The sequence below is a fragment of the Oncorhynchus tshawytscha genome, linkage group LG13 (genome assembly GCF_018296145.1).
Source record: "Oncorhynchus tshawytscha isolate Ot180627B linkage group LG13, Otsh_v2.0, whole genome shotgun sequence".
Lineage (NCBI taxonomy): Eukaryota > Metazoa > Chordata > Actinopteri > Salmoniformes > Salmonidae > Oncorhynchus > Oncorhynchus tshawytscha.
Window position 1 is genome coordinate 89272475 of NC_056441.1, and position 19630 is coordinate 89292104.

Sequence of the window (19630 nt, forward strand, 5' to 3'; positions counted from 1 at the left end):
GGCACCCTATTCCCTATATAGTGCACTACTTTTAACCAGGGTCTATAGCCAAATGGCACCCTATTCCCTATCTAGTGCACTACTTTTAACCAGGGCCTATAGCCAAATGGCACCCTATTCCCTATCTAGTGCACTACTTTTAACCAGGGCACATAGCCAAATGGCACCCTATTCCCTATCTAGTGCACTACTTTTAACCAGGGCACATAGCCAAATGGCACCCTATTCCCTATCGAGTGCACTACTTTGATGCTTCGGTTTACACAGTAAAAGGATTCTTTGCTCTCGGGTTAAAATACATTACTCTCTGTCTCTCGGGTTAAAATACATTACTCTCTGTCTCTCAGGTTAAAATACATTACTCTCTGTCTCTCAGGTTAAAATACATTACTCTCTGTCTCTCGGGTTAAAATACATTACTCTCTGTCTCTCAGGTTAAAATACATTACTCTCTGTCTCTCAGGTTAAAATACATTACTCTCTGTCTCTCAGGTTAAAATACATTACTCTCTGTCTCTCAGGTTAAAATACATTACTCTCTGTCTCTCAGGTTAAAATACATTACTCTCTGTCTCTCAGGTTAAAATACATTACTCTCTGTCTCTCAGGTTAAAATACATTACTCTCTGTCTCTCAGGTTAAAATACATTACTCTCTGTCTCTCAGGAAAGGGCTCAATCGAGGTCAGATAACGTATTTTTTTTAAACCCAGGTCTGCCTGGCTGTGTGCTCCCAGCTCTCTGAGATGCTGGCAGCACTATATACCAGGACACAGACTGACAGCTGGGTTGATGCTGCAGGCTAGTTGGGGAGGGAGTGGAGAGAGGGTAGAGGGGGATAGAGGGGGAGAGAGGGGAGAGAGATCTGATGGGGAGAGAGGGTAGAGGGGGTAGAGGGGAGAGAGGGGAGAGAGGTAGAGAGGTAGAGGGGGAGAGAGGGGAGAGGGGAAAGTGATGTGATGGGGAGAGAGGGTAGAGGGGGATAGAGGGGGAGAGAGGGGAGAGAGATCTGATGGGGAGAGAGGGTAGAGGGGGTAGAGGGGGAGAGAGGGGAGAGAGGTAGAGAGGTAGAGGGGGAGAGAGGGGAGAGGGGAAAGTGATGTGATGGGGAGAGAGGGTAGAGGGGGTAGAGGGGGAGAGAGGGGAGAGAGATCTGATGGGGAGAGAGGGTAGAGGGGGGGTAGAGGGGGAGAGGGGGAGAGAGGGTAGAGAGGTAGAGGGGGAGAGAGGGTAGAGGGTGGTAGAGGGGGATAGATGTGATGGGAAGGGAAGAGAGGGTAGAGTGGGGAGAGGGAGAGATGTGACAGGGAGAGGGGGAGAGAGGGGATAGGCTGGGAGAGATGTGACGGGGAGAGGGGGAGAGAGGGTGAGAGAGTGGGAGAGAAGGGAGAGGCTGAGAGAGATGTGACAGGGAGAGGGGGAGAGAGGGGATAGGCTGGGAGAGATGTGACGAGATGTGACGGGGAGAGAGAGGAGAGGGTGAGAGAGTGGGAGAGAAGGGAGAGGCTGAGAGAGATGTGACAGGGAGAGGGGGAGAGAGGGGATAAGCTGGGAGAGATGTGACGGGGAGAGAGATGAGAGATGGGGAGAGGGTAGAGAGGGGATAGGCTGGGAGAGATGTGACAGGGAGAGAGAGGGGAGAGGGGGAGATGTTGGGAGAGATGTGACGGGGAGAGAGATGAGAGATGGGGAGAGGGTAGAGAGGGGATAGGCTGGGAGAGATGTGACAGGGAGAGAGAGGGGAGAGGGGGAGATGTTGGGAGAGATGTGACGGGGAGAGTGGGAGAGGGGAGACAGAGAGAGAGGGGGAGAGGAGAGAGTTGTGACGGGGTAGAGGGGGAGAGAGGGGAGAGAGGCTGGAAGAGTGATGGAAGCTTTCTCATCTCCTATCAGATCCCTCTATTCTACACGAGAGACAGACAAGAGCCTTTGACTCATGTTATCTGATGCTTCCTCAGTAGGTTGTCTGATGAGTTGGAAAACAAAGTCGTTTTTCACTGTATTGCAACTCTCCATGGATATGAAGTCATAATGCCATAGTTAAAGTGACGTGCAGTGAGATTGGTAGCTGGGTAGACATCAGTTAGTACCCAACCGAGGTTTACTCACAAATAAACCTTGATGAAGCACCAGTTCACCATATAACACACAGCACCAGTTCACCATATAACAGACAGCACCAGTTCACCATATACCAGACAGCACCAGTTCACCACATAACAGACAGCACCAGTTAACCACATAACAGACAGCACCAGTTCACCATATACCAGACAGCACCAGTTCACCATATACCAGACAGCACCAGTTCACCACATAACAGACAGCACCAGTTCACCATATAACAGAGAGCACCAGTTCACCATATACCAGACAGCACCAGTTCACCATATAACAGATAGCACCAGACAGTGCCAGTTCACCACATAACAGACAGCACCAGTTAACCACATAACAGACAGCACCAGTTCACCATATAACAGACAGCACCAGTTCACCATATACCAGACAGCACCAGTTCACCACATAACAGACAGCACCAGTTCACCATATAACAGAGAGCACCAGTTCACCATATACCAGACAGCACCAGTTCACCATATAACAGACAGCACCAGACAGCGCCAGTTCACCACATAACAGACAGCACCAGTTCACCACATAACAGACAGCACCAGTTCACCATATAACAGACAGCACCAGTTCACCACATAACAGACAGCACCAGACAGCACCAGTTCACCATATAACAGACAGCACCAGTTCACCATATAACAGACAGCACCAGACAGCATCAGTTCACCATATAACAGACAGCACCAGTTCACCATATAACAGACAGCACCAGTTCACCATATAACAAACAGCACCAGTTAGCACCAGTTCACCACATAACAGACAGCACCAGTTCACCATATAACTGACAGCACCAGTTCACCACATAACAGACAGCACCAGACAGCACCAGTTCACCACATAACAGACAGCACCAGTTCACCATATAACAGACAGCACCAGTTCACCACATAACATACAGCACCAGTTCACCATATAACAGACAGCACCAGTTCACCATATAACAGACAGCACCAGACAGCACCAGTTCACCATATAACAGACAGCACCAGCTCACCATATAACTGACAGCACCAGTTCACCACATAACAGACAGCACCAGTTCACCATATAACAGACAGCACCAGTTCACCACATAACATACAGCACCAGTTCACCATATAACAGACAGCACCAGTTCACCATATAACAGACAGCACCAGACAGCACCAGTTCACCATATAACAGACAGCACCAGCTCACCATATAACTGACAGCACCAGTTCACCATATAACAGACAGCACCAGTTCACCATATAACAGACAGCACCAGACAGCGCCAGTTCACCATATAACAGACAGCACCAGTTCACCATATAACAGACAGCACCAGACAGCACCAGTTCACCACTTAACATACAGCACCAGCTCACCATATAACAGACAGCACCAGTTAGCACCAGTTCACCACATAACAGACAGCACCAGTTCACCATATAACTGACAGCACCAGTTCACCATATAACAGACAGCACCAGTTCACCACTTAACAGACAGCACCAGTTCACCACATAACAGACAGCACCAGACAGCACCAGTTCACCACATAACAGACAGCACCAGTTCACCACATAACAGACAGCACCAGACAGCACCAGTTCACCACATAACAGACAGCACCAGACAGCACCAGTTCACCACATAACAGACAGCACCAGACAGCACCAGTTCACCATATAACAGACAGCACCAGTTCACCATATAACAGACAGCACCAGTTCACCACATAACAGACAGCACCAGTTCACCATATACCAGACAGCACCAGTTCACCATAAAACAGACAGCACCAGTTCACCACATAACAGACAGCACCAGTTCACCATATAACAGACAGCACCAGTTCACCATATAACAGACAGCACCAGTTCACCATATACCAGACAGCACCATTTCACCATATACCAGACAGCACCAGTTCACCAAATAACAGATAGCACCAGTTCACCATATAACAGATAGCACCAATTCACCATATAGCAGACAGCACCAGTTCACCATACATGAGACAGCACCAGTTCACCATATAACTGACAGCACCAGTTCACCATATTCCAGTTAGCACCAGTTCACCAAATAACAGATAGCACCAGACAGCACCAGTTCACCATATACCAGACAGCACCAGTTCACCAAATAACTGACAGCACCAGTTCACCATATAACAGATAGCACCAGTTCACCACATAACAGACAGCACCAGTTCACCATATACCAGAAAGCACCAGTTCACCATGTAACAGATAGCACCAGTTCACCATATACCAGACAGCACCAGTTCACCACATAACAGACAGCACCAGACAGCACCAGTTCACCAAATAATAGACAGCACCAGACAGCACCAGTTCACCATATACCAGACAGCACCAGTTCACCATATAACAGACAGCACCAGTTCACCACATAACAGACAGCACCAGTTCACCATATAACAGACAGCACCAGTTCACCATATAACAGACAGCACCAGTTCACCATATACCAGACAGCACCAGTTCACCATATACCAGACAGCACCAGTTCACCATATAACAGACAGCACCAGTTCACCATATACCAGACAGCACCAGTTCACCAAATAACAGATAGCACCAGTTCACCATATAACAGATAGCACCAATTCACCATATAGCAGACAGCACCAGTTCACCATACATGAGACAGCACCAGTTCACCATATAACTGACAGCACCAGTTCACCATATTCCAGTTAGCACCAGTTCACCACATAACAGATAGCACCAGACAGCACCAGTTCACCATATACCAGACAGCACCAGTTCACCATATAACTGACAGCACCAGTTCACCATATACCAGACAGCACCAGTTCACCATATAACTGACAGCACCAGTTCACCACATAACAGATAGCACCAGTTCACCATATACCAGACAGCACCAGTTCACCATATAACAGATAGCAGCAGTTCACCACATAACAGACAGCACCAGTTCACCATATACCAGAAAGCACCAGTTCACCATATAACAGATAGCACCAGTTCACCATACACCAGACAGCACCAGTTCAACACATAACAGACAGCACCAGTTCACCATATAACAGACAGCACCAGTTCACCATATACCAGATTTAACAGATCCATGGTTATCCATGGCTTTCCGTGGCCATCCACAACCGATAGGTGGCCCTAAAGACCAATATATAAAAACTTTGAAGTAGCACACTCAGTCACGCTCAGTCACGCTCAGTTGCACTCAGTCACCAGACAGCACCAGTTCACCACATAACAGACAGCACCAGACAGCACCAGTTCACCATATAACAGACAGCACCAGTTCACCATATAACAGACAGCACCAGTTCACCATATAACAGACAGCACCAGTTCACCATATACCAGACAGCACCAGTTCACCATATACCAGACAGCACCAGTTCACCAAATAACAGATAGCACCAGACAGCACCAGTTCACCACATAACAGACAGCACCAGTTCACCATATAACAGATAGCACCAATTCACCATATAGCAGACAGCACCAGTTCACCATACACGAGACAGCACCAGTTCACCATATAACTGACAGCACCAGTTCACCATATTCCAGTTAGCACCAGTTCACCACATAACAGATAGCACCAGACAGCACCAGTTCACCATATACCAGACAGCACCAGTTCACCATATAACTGACAGCACCAGTTCACCATATACCAGTTAGCACCAGTTCACCACATAACAGATAGCACCAGTTCACCATATACCAGACAGCACCAGTTCACCATATTCCAGTTAGCACCAGTTCACCACATAACAGATAGCACCAGACAGCACCAGTTCACCATATACCAGACAGCACCAGTTCACCATATAACTGACAGCACCAGTTCACCATATTCCAGTTAGCACCAGTTCACCACATAACAGATAGCACCAGACAGCACCAGTTCACCATATACCAGACAGCACCAGTTCACCATATAACTGACAGCACCAGTTCACCATATACCAGTTAGCACCAGTTCACCACATAACAGATAGCACCAGTTCACCATATACCAGACAGCACCAGTTCACCATATAACAGATAGCACCAGTTCACCACATAACAGACAGCACCAGTTCACCATATACCAGAAAGCACCAGTTCACCATATAACAGACAGCACCAGTTCACCACATAACAGACAGCACCAGTTCACCATATAACAGACAGCACCAGTTCACCATATAACAGACAGCACCAGTTCACCATATACCAGACAGCACCAGTTCACCATATACCAGACAGCACCAGTTCACCATATAACAGACAGCACCAGTTCACCATATACCAGACAGCACCAGTTCACCAAATAACAGATAGCACCAGTTCACCATATAACAGATAGCACCAATTCACCATATAGCAGACAGCACCAGTTCACCATACATGAGACAGCACCAGTTCACCATATAACTGACAGCACCAGTTCACCATATTCCAGTTAGCACCAGTTCACCACATAACAGATAGCACCAGACAGCACCAGTTCACCATATACCAGACAGCACCAGTTCACCATATAACTGACAGCACCAGTTCACCATATACCAGACAGCACCAGTTCACCATATAACTGACAGCACCAGTTCACCACATAACAGATAGCACCAGTTCACCATATACCAGACAGCACCAGTTCACCATATAACAGATAGCAGCAGTTCACCACATAACAGACAGCACCAGTTCACCATATACCAGAAAGCACCAGTTCACCATATAACAGATAGCACCAGTTCACCATATACCAGACAGCACCAGTTCAACACATAACAGACAGCACCAGTTCACCATATAACAGACAGCACCAGTTCACCATATACCAGATTTAACAGATCCATGGTTATCCATGGCTTTCCGTGGCCATCCACAACCGATAGGTGGCCCTAAAGACCAATATATAAAAACTTTGAAGTAGCACACTCAGTCACGCTCAGTCACGCTCAGTTGCACTCAGTCACCAGACAGCACCAGTTCACCACATAACAGACAGCACCAGACAGCACCAGTTCACCATATAACAGACAGCACCAGTTCACCATATACCAGACAGCACCAGTTCACCATATACCAGACAGCACCAGTTCACCAAATAACAGATAGCACCAGACAGCACCAGTTCACCACATAACAGACAGCACCAGTTCACCATATAACAGATAGCACCAATTCACCATATAGCAGACAGCACCAGTTCACCATACACGAGACAGCACCAGTTCACCATATAACTGACAGCACCAGTTCACCATATTCCAGTTAGCACCAGTTCACCACATAACAGATAGCACCAGACAGCACCAGTTCACCATATACCAGACAGCACCAGTTCACCATATAACTGACAGCACCAGTTCACCATATACCAGTTAGCACCAGTTCACCACATAACAGATAGCACCAGTTCACCATATACCAGACAGCACCAGTTCACCACATAACAGACAGCACCAGTTCACCATATAACAGACAGCACCAGTTCACCATATAACAGACAGCACCAGTTCACCATATACCAGACAGCACCAGTTCACCATATACCAGACAGCACCAGTTCACCATATAACAGACAGCACCAGTTCACCATATACCAGACAGCACCAGTTCACCAAATAACAGATAGCACCAGTTCACCATATAACAGATAGCACCAATTCACCATATAGCAGACAGCACCAGTTCACCATACATGAGACAGCACCAGTTCACCATATAACTGACAGCACCAGTTCACCATATTCCAGTTAGCACCAGTTCACCACATAACAGATAGCACCAGACAGCACCAGTTCACCATATACCAGACAGCACCAGTTCACCATATAACTGACAGCACCAGTTCACCATATACCAGACAGCACCAGTTCACCATATAACTGAGAGCACCAGTTCACCACATAACAGATAGCACCAGTTCACCATATACCAGACAGCACCAGTTCACCATATAACAGATAGCAGCAGTTCACCACATAACAGACAGCACCAGTTCACCATATACCAGAAAGCACCAGTTCACCATATAACAGATAGCACCAGTTCACCATATACCAGACAGCACCAGTTCAACACATAACAGACAGCACCAGTTCACCATATAACAGACAGCACCAGTTCACCATATACCAGATTTAACAGATCCATGGTTATCCATGGCTTTCCGTGGCCATCCACAACCGATAGGTGGCCCTAAAGACCAATATATAAAAACTTTGAAGTAGCACACTCAGTCACGCTCAGTCACGCTCAGTTGCACTCAGTCACCAGACAGCACCAGTTCACCACATAACAGACAGCACCAGACAGCACCAGTTCACCATATAACAGACAGCACCAGTTCACCATATAACAGACAGCACCAGTTCACCATATAACAGATAGCACCAGTTCACCATATACCAGACAGCACCAGTTCACCATATACCAGACAGCACCAGTTCACCAAATAACAGATAGCACCAGACAGCACCAGTTCACCACATAACAGACAGCACCAGTTCACCATATAACAGATAGCACCAATTCACCATATAGCAGACAGCACCAGTTCACCATACACGAGACAGCACCAGTTCACCATATAACTGACAGCACCAGTTCACCATATTCCAGTTAGCACCAGTTCACCACATAACAGATAGCACCAGACAGCACCAGTTCACCATATACCAGACAGCACCAGTTCACCATATAACTGACAGCACCAGTTCACCATATACCAGTTAGCACCAGTTCACCACATAACAGATAGCACCAGTTCACCATATACCAGACAGCACCAGTTCACCATATAACAGATAGCACCAGTTCACCACATAACAGACAGCACCAGTTCACCATATACCAGAAAGCACCAGTTCACCATATAACAGACAGCACCAGTTCATCATATACCAGATTTAACAGATCCATGGTTATCCATGGCTTTCTGTGGCCATCCACAGCCGATAGGTGGCCCTAAAGACCAATATATAAAAACTTTGAAGTAGCACACTCAGTCACGCTCAGTCACGCTCAGTCGCGCTCAGTTGCACTCAGTCACGCTCAGTCACGCTCAGTCACACTCAGTCACGCTCAGGCACACTCAGTCACGCTCAGTCACGCTCAGTCACGCTCAGTCACGCTCAGTCACACTCAGTCACGCTCAGTCACGCTCAGTCACGCTCAGGCACGCTCAGTCACGCTCAGTCACGCTCAGTCACTCTCAGGCACGCTCAGTCACGCTCAGTCACGCTCAGTCACGCTCAGGCACACTTAGTCACGCTCAGTCACGCTCAGTCACGCTCAGGCACACTCAGTCACGCTCAGGCACACTCAGTCACACTCAGTCACGCTCAGTCACACTCAGGCACACTCAGTCACGCTCAGTCACGCTCAGTCACGCTCAGTCACACTCAGTCACGCTCAGGCACACTCAGTCACGCTCAGGCACACTCAGTCACGCTCAGTCACGCTCAGTCACGCTCAGGCACACTCAGTCACGCTCAGTCACACTCAGTCACGCTCAGGCACACTCAGTCACGCTCAGGCACACTCAGTCACGCTCAGTCACGCTCAGGCACACTCAGTCACGCTCAGTCACGCTCAGTCATGCTCAGTCACACTCAGTCACGCTCAGGCACACTCAGGCACACTCAGTCACGCTCAGGCACACTCAGTCACACTCAGTCACGCTCAGTCACGCTCAGTCACACTCAGTCACACTCAGTTGTATTAAAGAAATAAGCTAACCTAGCACATTATCTTGTTAAACTATTGAATGAATTGCTAGCGGGCTAGATGTTAATGCCAAATAACAGACACGTAATGTGATTTGAGTGTGATTTCAACAAAGGGGAAAGTAGTACATTCTGAGCGTTATAGCATTGCTATATTGTATTTACTTCGCCCCCATGGCCTTTTTTTTGCCTTTACCTCCCTTATCTCACCTAATTTGCTCACATTGTATATAGACGTATTTTTCTACTGTATTATTGACTGTATGTTTGTTTTACTCCATGTGTAACTCTGTGCTGTTGTACCTGTCGAACTGCTTTGCTTTATCTTGGTCAGGTCACCTTTGTAAATGAGAACTTGTTCTCAACTAGCCCACCTGGTTAAATGAAGGTGAAATAAATAAATACAAATAAAAAAATAAAAAAATACCAGAATCATTGAAAATAAATATTCGATAACAAAAAAATATTTGAAATTGTATATATTTTATTTTTAAATTGGCTTTTCATAACAGGCTATTTTGATGGATTATTGTCTACCCTGAGTGCACATCGCTACAACCTTCAGCCATTTTGAGTAATGGCTGCATTAAAGAGTTTCAGGCCCATATTGGAATACAGTCAATGGCTGCATTAAAGAGTTTCAGGCCCATATTGGAATACAGTCAATAGTAGTGGAGATTTGTTTGCTGTAAAACTGTCAAGCGTTTTGAACCACAAACAATCTGAACACGTGTTAGTATTAGATCACATCAATATCATGGTATGAAAATGTACATAGACTCACAGAAATAGCAGTTGTCTGTTATATTGTCTGGTTGAATTGGATGAACCATAGAGGCAGCGAAATGAAGATGTCTGGAGAGGTGATACTACCTCTCACGCATGCACACACAGAAGCACACACAGAAGCACACACAGAAGCACGAGTCTTTGACAAGACAGACAGACAGACAGACAGACAGACAGACAGACAGACAGACAGACAGACAGACAGACAGACAGACAGACAGACAGACAGACAGACAGACAGACAGACAGACAGACAGACAGACAGACAGACAGACAGACAGACAGACAGACAGACAGACAGACAGACAGACAGACAGACAGAGGGCAATGCTCCGACCCACTAGCTCACACGTAAACACTCTGCCTGCCTCCTCTCTGACTCCTGGCTCAATACAGGATTCAAGTTAAGAGCCACTTATCTAAACAGAGAAGACATCAGAGACCCGAGGAAAATAGAAGATACAAAACAAATCAATCTTGTTTCTGGGGGACGAAGAGAAAAAGTTTCGGGGATGGAATGGGTCTTGGAGACAAGTGGGAGAATGAGAAAGGGAAGATTATCCTAAAACAAATGGAGGAGAGGGGAGGATTTCACAGTAAAGGGATGAAAGGAAGATGGGGAGGATTCCACATTTATATTCTGAACCTGTTCCTGGAGAGATACCCTCCTGTAGGAGAGAGACCCTCCTGTAGGAGAGAGACCCTCCTGTAGGAGAGAGACCCTCCTGTAGGTTTTTAACTCGTACGCTGTTCCTGAATAGAGTAATGTAATGTAATAGAGTACCTGAATATAATAATATAATGTCATAGAGTTCCTGAATAGAATAATAGAATGTAATAGAGTTCCTGAATAGAATAATAGAATGTAATAGAGTACCTGAATAGAATAATAGAATGTAATAGAGTTCCTGAATAGAATAATAGAATGTAATAGAGTTCCTGAATAGAATAATAGAATGTAATAGAGTTCCTGAATAGAATAATAGAATGTAATAGAGTACCTGAATAGAATAATAGAATGTAATAGAGTTCCTGAATAGAATAATAGAATGTAATAGAGTACCTGAATAGAATAATAGAATTTAATAGAGTTCCTGAATAGAATAATAGAATGTAATAGAGTACCTGAATAGAATAATAGAATGTAATAGAGTTCCTGAATAGAATAATAGAATGTAATAGAGTTCCTGAATAGAATAATAGAATGTAATAGAGTTCCTGAATAGAATAATAGAATGTAATAGAGTTCCTGAATAGAATAATAGAATGTAATAGAGTTCCTGAATAGAATAATAGAATGTAATAGAGTACCTGAATATAATAATAGAATGTAATAGAGTTCCTGAATAGAATAATAGAATGTAATAGAGTTCCTGAATAGAATAATAGAATGTAATAGAGTTCCTGAATAGAATAATAGAATGTAATAGAGTTCCTGAATAGAATAATAGAATGTAATAGAGTACCTGAATATAATAATATAATTTCTATGTGTTTCTATCTAACTAGGCACTAAGGAGGTCAACGCCACAGGGAAGTCGTTCACAGTGAAGAGCACTCTGCAGCTGCAGGTGGATCAGAGTGATGACGGGGTGGCCTATACCTGCAGTGTGGAGCACGTGTCTCTTTCTTCCAACCCTTACCAGGTCACAGAGGTCCTGGAGGTCCATTGTGAGTTCTGAAACCTGAGGAACATATTCAAAAATAACTAAGATCAGATGATCCTACTATTTAAATTAAATTGAATATGAACTCAACCACAGATCTAGGATCAGGATGTTCCAGTCACTAGTATGGATGATGTTTCATAATGTCTCTTGTCTCTCGTCCCAGACGCCCCCCATGTGGAGATTTCCCACTCCGTGATCATCCCTCAGGAAGGACAGTACTTTAAACTGGAGTGTGTCTCCAAAGGGAACCCACTGTAAGTACATGGTCTATCACTTAATAATGGATGTAGACAGTATATCCTATTGATAGACCTCTAACATGTAATCTGATTTTACTAGCTACACTATATATACAAAAGTATGTGAACTCCCCTTCAAATTAGGTGATTCGGCTATTTCAGCCACACACGTTGCTGACAGGTGTATACAATCGACCACACAGCCATACAATCTCCATAGACCAACATTAGCAGTATAATGGCCTTACTGAAGCGCTCAGTGACTTTCAACGTGGCACCATTAAAGGATGCCACCTTTCCAACAAGTCAAATGGTCAAATTTCTATACTGCTACAGCTTCCCGGTCAACTGTAAGTGCTGTTATTGTGAAGTGGAAATGTCTAGGAGCAACAACGGCTCAGCCGCGAAGTGGTAGGCCACACTAGCTCACAGAACGGGACCGCCAAGTGCTGTCCTTGGTTGCAACACTCACTACCAAGTTCCAAACTGCCTTAGGAGGCAACTTCAGCACAATAACTGTTCGTCGGAAGCTTCATGAAATGGGTTTCCGTGGCCCGAGCAGCGGCACACAAGCCTAACATCACTATGTGCAATGACAAGCAATGGCTGGAGTGGTGTAAAGCTCTGGAGCAGTGGAAACACGGACACATCTGCGTTTGGCGGATGCCTAGAGAGGGTTTCCATGGCGAGCAGCTGCAAACAAGCCTAACATCACCATGCGCAATGCCAAGCATCTGGCAGTCCGACAGACACCCCTGGGCTTGGCGGGATGCCAAGAGAGGGTTTCCATGGCCGAGCAGCTGCAAACAAGCCTAACATCACCATGCGCAATGCCAAGCATCGTGTGGAAACGCGGACACATCTGGGTTTGGCGGGATGCCAAGAGAACGCTACCTGCCCCAATGCATAATAGTGCCAAGTAAAACGTTTGGTTGAGGAGGAATAATGGTCTGAGGTTGTTTTTCATGGTTCGGGCCCCTTAGTTCCAGTGAAGACCAACCCTAACGCTACAGCATAGAATGACATTCTAGACGATTCTGTGCTTCCAACTTTTGGGGAAGGCCCTTTCCTGTTTCAGCATGACAATGCCCCAGTGCACAAAGCAGAAATGGTTTGTCAAGATCTGTGTTTGAAGAACTTGACTGGCCTGCACAGAGCCCTGAGCTCAACCCCATCGAATACCTTTGGGATGAATTGGAACGCTGACTGCGAGCCAGGCATAATCGCCCAAACGTCCATGCCTGACCTCACTAATGCTCTTGTGGCTAAATGGAAGCAAGTCGCTGCAGCAATATTCCAACATCTAGTGGAAAGCCTTCCTAGAAGAGTGGAGGCTGTTATAGCAGCAATATTCCAACATCTAGTGGAAAGCCTTCCCAGAAGAGTGGAGGCTGTTATAGCAGCAATGTTCCAACATCTAGTGGAAAGCCTTCCCAGAAGAGTGGAGGCTTTTGAAGCAGCAATGTTCCAACATCTAATGGAAAGCCTTCCCAGAAGACTGGAGGCTGTTATAGCAGCAATGTTCCAACATCTAGTGGAAAGCCTTCCCAGAAGACTGGAGGCTGTTATAGCAGCAATTTTCCAACATCTATTGGAAAGCCAAATGTGTAGTGCTAGTGTCTGTTGTGATTTCTGTTGTAGTGTCTGTTGTTGTGTCTGGTGTGGTGTCTGTTGTTGCGTAAGGTATGGTGTCTGTTGTGGTGTCTGTTGTGGTGTCTGCTGTGGTGTATGTTGTGGTGTACAGTCGTGGCCAAAAGTTTTGAGAATGACACAAATATTAATTTTCAAAGACTGCTGCTTCAGTTTGTATGATGGCAATTTGCATATACTCCAGAATGTTATGAAGAGTGATCAGATGAATTGCAATTAATTGCAAAGCTCTTTGCCATGCAAATGAACTGAATCCCCCAAAAACATTTCCACTGCATTTCAGTCCTGCCACAAAAGGACCAGCTGACATCATGTCAGTGATTCTCTCAACACAGATGTGAGTGTTGATGAGGAAAAGGCTGGAGATCACCCTGTCATGCTGATTGAGTTGGAATAACAGACTGGAAGCTTCAAAAGAGGGTGCTTGGAATCATTGTTCTTCCTCTGTCATCCATGGTTACCTGCAAGGAAACACATGCTGTCATCATTGCTTTACACAAAAAGGGCTTCACAGGCAACGATATTGCTGCCAGTAAGATTGCACCTAAATTAACCATTTATCAGATCATCAAGAACTTCAAGGAGAGTGGTTCAATTGTTGTGAAGAAGGCTTCAGGGCGCCCAAGGAAGTCCAGCAAGCGCCAGGACCATCTCCTAAAGTTGATTGAGCTGCGGGATCGGGGCACCACCAGTAGAGCTTGCTCAGGAATGGCAGCAAGCAGGTGTGAGTGCATCTGCACGCACAGTAAGGCGAAGACTTTTGGAGGATGGCCTGGTGTCAAGAATGGCAGCAAAGAAGCCACTTCTCTCCGGAAAAAAGATCAGGGACAGACTAATATTCTGCAAAAGGTACAGAGATTGGACTGCTGAGGACTGGTGTAAAGTCATTTTCTCTGATGAATCCCCTTTCCGATTGTTTGGGTCATCCGGAAAAAAGCTTGTCCGGAGAAGACCAGGTGAGCGCTACCATCAGTCCTGTGTCATGCCAACAGTAAAGCATCCTGAGACCATTCATGTGTGAGGTTGCTTCTCAGCCATGGGAGTGGGCTCACTCACAATTATGCCCAAGAACACAGCCATGAATAAAGAATGGTACCAACACATCCTCCGAGCTCAACTTCTCCCAACCATCCAGGAACAGTTTGGTGACGAACAATGCCTTTTCCAGCATGATGGAGCACCTTGCCATAAGGCAAAAGTGATAACTAAGTGGCTCAGGGAACAAAACATGGATATTTTGGGTCCATGGCCAAGAAACTCCCCAGACCTTAATCCCCATTGACAATTTGTGGTCAATCCTCAAGAGGTGGGTGGACAAAGGAAAACCCACAAAACAAGAAACAACAAAAACGAATGTGACGCTCACGAGGGCTATCCCTTACGAGGGCTATCCAGGCCACTAACAAAGACAACCACCCACAAATACAAAAGGAAAAAAAGGCTGCCTAAGTATGATTCCCAATCAGAGACAACGATAGTGTCGTGTCTTTACTATCATTAAATTAAAGTCTTATAGTTTTTATCAAAGATTCTCTGTAATTAGTATTACGCGATCAACTGATTAATCATGTAACTGTAATTAACTAGGAAGTCGGGGCACCAAGGAAAAATATTCAGATTACAAGGTTATAATTTCCTAATATAACCTTTCAGATATTTTATCTGATCAATTAGTCTTCGAATTAATGAATTATTTACTTTACCTCACGTTAGTCTCATTCCAAACGTCGTAAATTGTTGGTTATCTGCACGAACCCAGTCTTCACTATGAGTCATCCCATACATCAATTGTCTTAAATCATTTATTTATTACTAACTAAGTAATTCACAGAAATGCATAAACAAACAAACAAACAAGGTAAATGTGGTTACAAGAAATGATAGGGGAATGTGCCCTCGTGGGCTAAACCGGCATCGCGGCTTGTTAGACAAAAGGGGAAGTGGGAGTCGACTAAGATGAGACACTACAAAGTTGATAATTATAACAATTGAAATGCTAATCCTTTGCATATGAACGCTAATCCTTTGCATACGAATCTTTGTTGAAAAGATTGTTTCTGATGGAGAGTTTTGTCTGTCTGTCTCTCTCTCTCTCTCGCTCTCTCTCTGTCTTGGTTAGAGGGGATAGTTCAGAGCGACATTCATTTATTTGTTATAGAATGGATGTTTCGGCAGTTGTCGTTCTTCGCGTTCAATGATACCCGAATTCCTAGCTGCAGAATAGTAATTAATATCAAAGACTTGTTCTTATTCTGTCGGTATCGATAGTCTAAGAGTTTAACCACGTGGTATGGTTAAAAGGTTCAGCAATGGTCTGCAACCTTTGTCCTCTCCTAATGGAGAAAAATATGGTCTGGTGATAATTTCTCAAAGTTGGGTTTTATTCGGAATTGCATATCCTGTCCCAGGATGTCTGACCCTAACTGGGCTCAGGGGCGGTCCTCTGATTTAGTTAACTCCAATTCCCTTTTTGAGTTTTCCTTCATTAAACAGTCCAAAATCACACTGTAAAATTGTGTAAACAGTATCATACTCACTCATTCATCTTATACAACAATTAGATGTAAACCTCATATCTGAGGCTATTATATAAACAGCGTTACGGTAATGTGGCCACATCGTCTCCCATGAGCTTCCCCAAGTTGTGACAAACGGACCAGTTCGTAGCTGGATTCTTCACCGATCTTTTATACCTTGTCCGGAACATGAAATTTGTTCGGACCTCAAGTTCTGTGAGGTGGGAGAAATTCCCCTGTTCTCTATGAAAATTTACTCTCTCTATACTGTGTCCATGAGGAGATCTTCAGGAATTTACGACGTCTCTCTGACCACAGCAGCCTAGTTGAAGGAGGAAAGGGGGAGGCGGGAAGAGGGGGATGGGGCTCGCCACATCCAAAGATGGCAACATCATGACATAGACAGCTGTCCCTGATTGAGAATCATACCCGGCCAAAACATAGAAACAGAAAACATAGAAATAAAGAAACTAGAATGCCCTCCCTAGTCACACCCTGGCCTAACCAAAATAGAGATTAAAAGCCTCTCTTTGGCCAGGGCGTGACAGACACTTATGAAATGCTTGTAATTATACTTCAGTGTTCCATAGTAACCTCTAACAAAAATATCTCAAGACACTGAGGCAGCAGTGGTGTCTGTCTGCTGTGGTGTCTGTTGTGGTGTCTGTTGTGGTGTCTGTTGCGGTGTCTGTTGTTGTGCCTGTTGTGGTGTCTGCTGTGGTGTCTGCCGCGGTGTTTGCTGTGGTGTTTGCTGTTGTGTCTGTTTCAGTGTATGTCGCTGTGTCTGTCGCGGAGTATGTTGTGGCATCTGTTGTTGTCTCTGTTGTTGTGTCTGCTGTGGTGTCTGCTGTGATGCCAGTTGGGGTGTATGTTGCGGTGCCTGTTGTGGTGTATGTGGTAGTGTATGTTGTGGTGTCTGTTGCAGTGCCTGTTGCGGTGCCTGTTGTTGTGGTGTCTGGTGTCTGTTGTGGTGCCTGTTGTGGTGTCTGTTGTGGTGCCTGCTGTGGTGTCTGCTGTGGAGTCTGTGCCAGTTGTGGTGTCTGTTGTGTCTGTGTCTGCTGTGGTGTCAGTTGTGTCTGTGTCTGTTGTGGTGTCTGCTGTGGTGTCTGCTGTGGTGTCTGTCTTCTGCAGTGTATGCTGTGGAGTCTGTCTGCTGCAGTGTCGGTTGTGGTGTCTGTTGTGGTGTCTGTTGTGGTGCCAGTTGGGGTCTCTGTTGTGGTGCCAGTTGGGGTGTCTGTTGTGGTGCCTGTTGTGGTGTATGTGGTAGTGTATGTTGTGGTGTCTGCTGTGGTGTCTGTCTGCTGCAGTGTATGCTGTGGTGTCTGTCTGATGCAGTGTCGGTTGTGGTGTCTGTTGTGGTGTATGTTGTGGTGTCTGTTGTGGTGTCTGTTGTGGTGTCTGCTGTGGTGTCTGTCTGCTGCAGTGTATGCTGTGGTGTCTGTTGTGATGTCTGCTGTGGTGTCTGTCTGCTGCAGTGTATGCTGTGGTGTCTGTTGTGGTGTCTGTTGTGGTGTCTGTTGTGGTGTCTGCTGTGGTGTCTGTCTGCTGCAGTGTATGCTGTGGTGTCTGTTGTGGTGTCTGCTGTGGTGTCTGCTGTGGTGTCTGTCAGCTGCAGTGTATGCTGTGGTGTCTATTGTGGTGTCTGCTGTGGTGTCTGCTGTGGTGCCTGTCTGCTGCAGTGTATGCTGTGGTGTCTGTTGTGGTGTCTGCTGTGGTGTCTGCTGTGGTGTCTGTCTGCTGCAGTGTATGCTGTGGTTCCTGTTGTGATGTCTTGTGTTGTGTTTTCTCCACCAGACCAGAGCCAGTGTTGTGGTCTAAAGATGGAGGGGAGCTGCCTGATATAGAGAGGATGATTGTAGAGGGCAGGGAACTCACCATCACCGCCCTCAACAAGACAGACAACGGCACGTATCGCTGTGAGGCCAGTAACTACCTGGGGACTAGTGGAGCTGAATATGTCCTGTTTGTATACGGTGAGTGTCTTACATAGGAGCTACACTGGGGGCAAAAGGAATATTTTAGTTTTATTTTTTTTATTTTTTTTGCTATACTGGATGCATAACTTTTGGCCAGCAATATTGAACATGGGCAAAAGTAGTGCACTATATAGGAAATAGGGCTCTGGTCTAAAGTAGGGCACTATATAGGAAATAGGGCTCTGGGCAAAAGTAGTGCACTATATAGGAAATAGGGCTCTGGTCTAAAGTAGGGCACTATATAGGAAATAGGGCTCTGGGCAAAAGTAGTGCACTATATAGGAACTAGGGCTCTGGTCTAAAGTAGTGCACTATATAGGAAATAGGGCTCTGGTCTAAAGTAGTGCACTATATAGGAAATAGGGCTCTGGTCTAAAGTAGTGCACTATATGGGGAATAGGGTGCCATAGGGCTCTGGTCTAAAGTAGTGCACTATATAGGAAATAGGGCTCTGGTCTAAAGTAGTGCACTATACAGGAAATAGGGTACCATTTGAGATGCATGCCAGTCTTTCTTCCTCTCCTCCTCCTCTCCCCCTCTCCTCTCCTCTTCTCCTCTCCTCTCCATTCTCCTCCTCTCCTCTCCTCCTCTCCTCTCCTAATCACCTCTCCTCCACTCCTCCTCTCCATTCTCCTCCTCTCCTCTTCTCTCATCTTCTCTCCTTCTCCTCTCCTCCTCCTCCTCTCCTCTCCATTCTCCTCCTCTCCTCCTCTCCTCTCCTCTCTCTCTCCTTCTCCTCTCCTCCTCCTCTCCTCTCCTCTCTCTCCTCTCCTCTCCTCTCCTCTCCTCTCTCCATTCTCCTCCTCTCCTCATCTCCTCTCCTAATCACCTCTCCTCCACTCCTCCTCTCCATTCTCCTCCTCTCCTCCTCTCCTCTCCTCTTCTCTCCTTCTCCTCTCCTCTCCATTCTCCTCCTCTCCTCCTCTCCTCTCCTAATC

The 19630-nt window shown here is 45.8% G+C and overlaps 1 protein-coding gene across 1 annotated transcript in view; it reads left to right on the forward strand.

The window, feature by feature from the left end:
• The window catches only part of LOC121838981 (cell adhesion molecule 2-like), a 469847-nt gene extending 451141 nt beyond the window's left edge, over positions 1-18706 (forward strand). Inside the window, exons 6-8 of the mRNA XM_042294980.1 lie at positions 12151-12312; positions 12475-12565; positions 18511-18706. Coding sequence (XP_042150914.1) covers positions 12151-12312; positions 12475-12565; positions 18511-18706 — 449 coding nt within the window. The remainder of the gene's footprint in view (positions 1-12150; positions 12313-12474; positions 12566-18510) is intronic.
• The last annotated feature ends 924 nt before the right edge of the window (positions 18707-19630 follow it).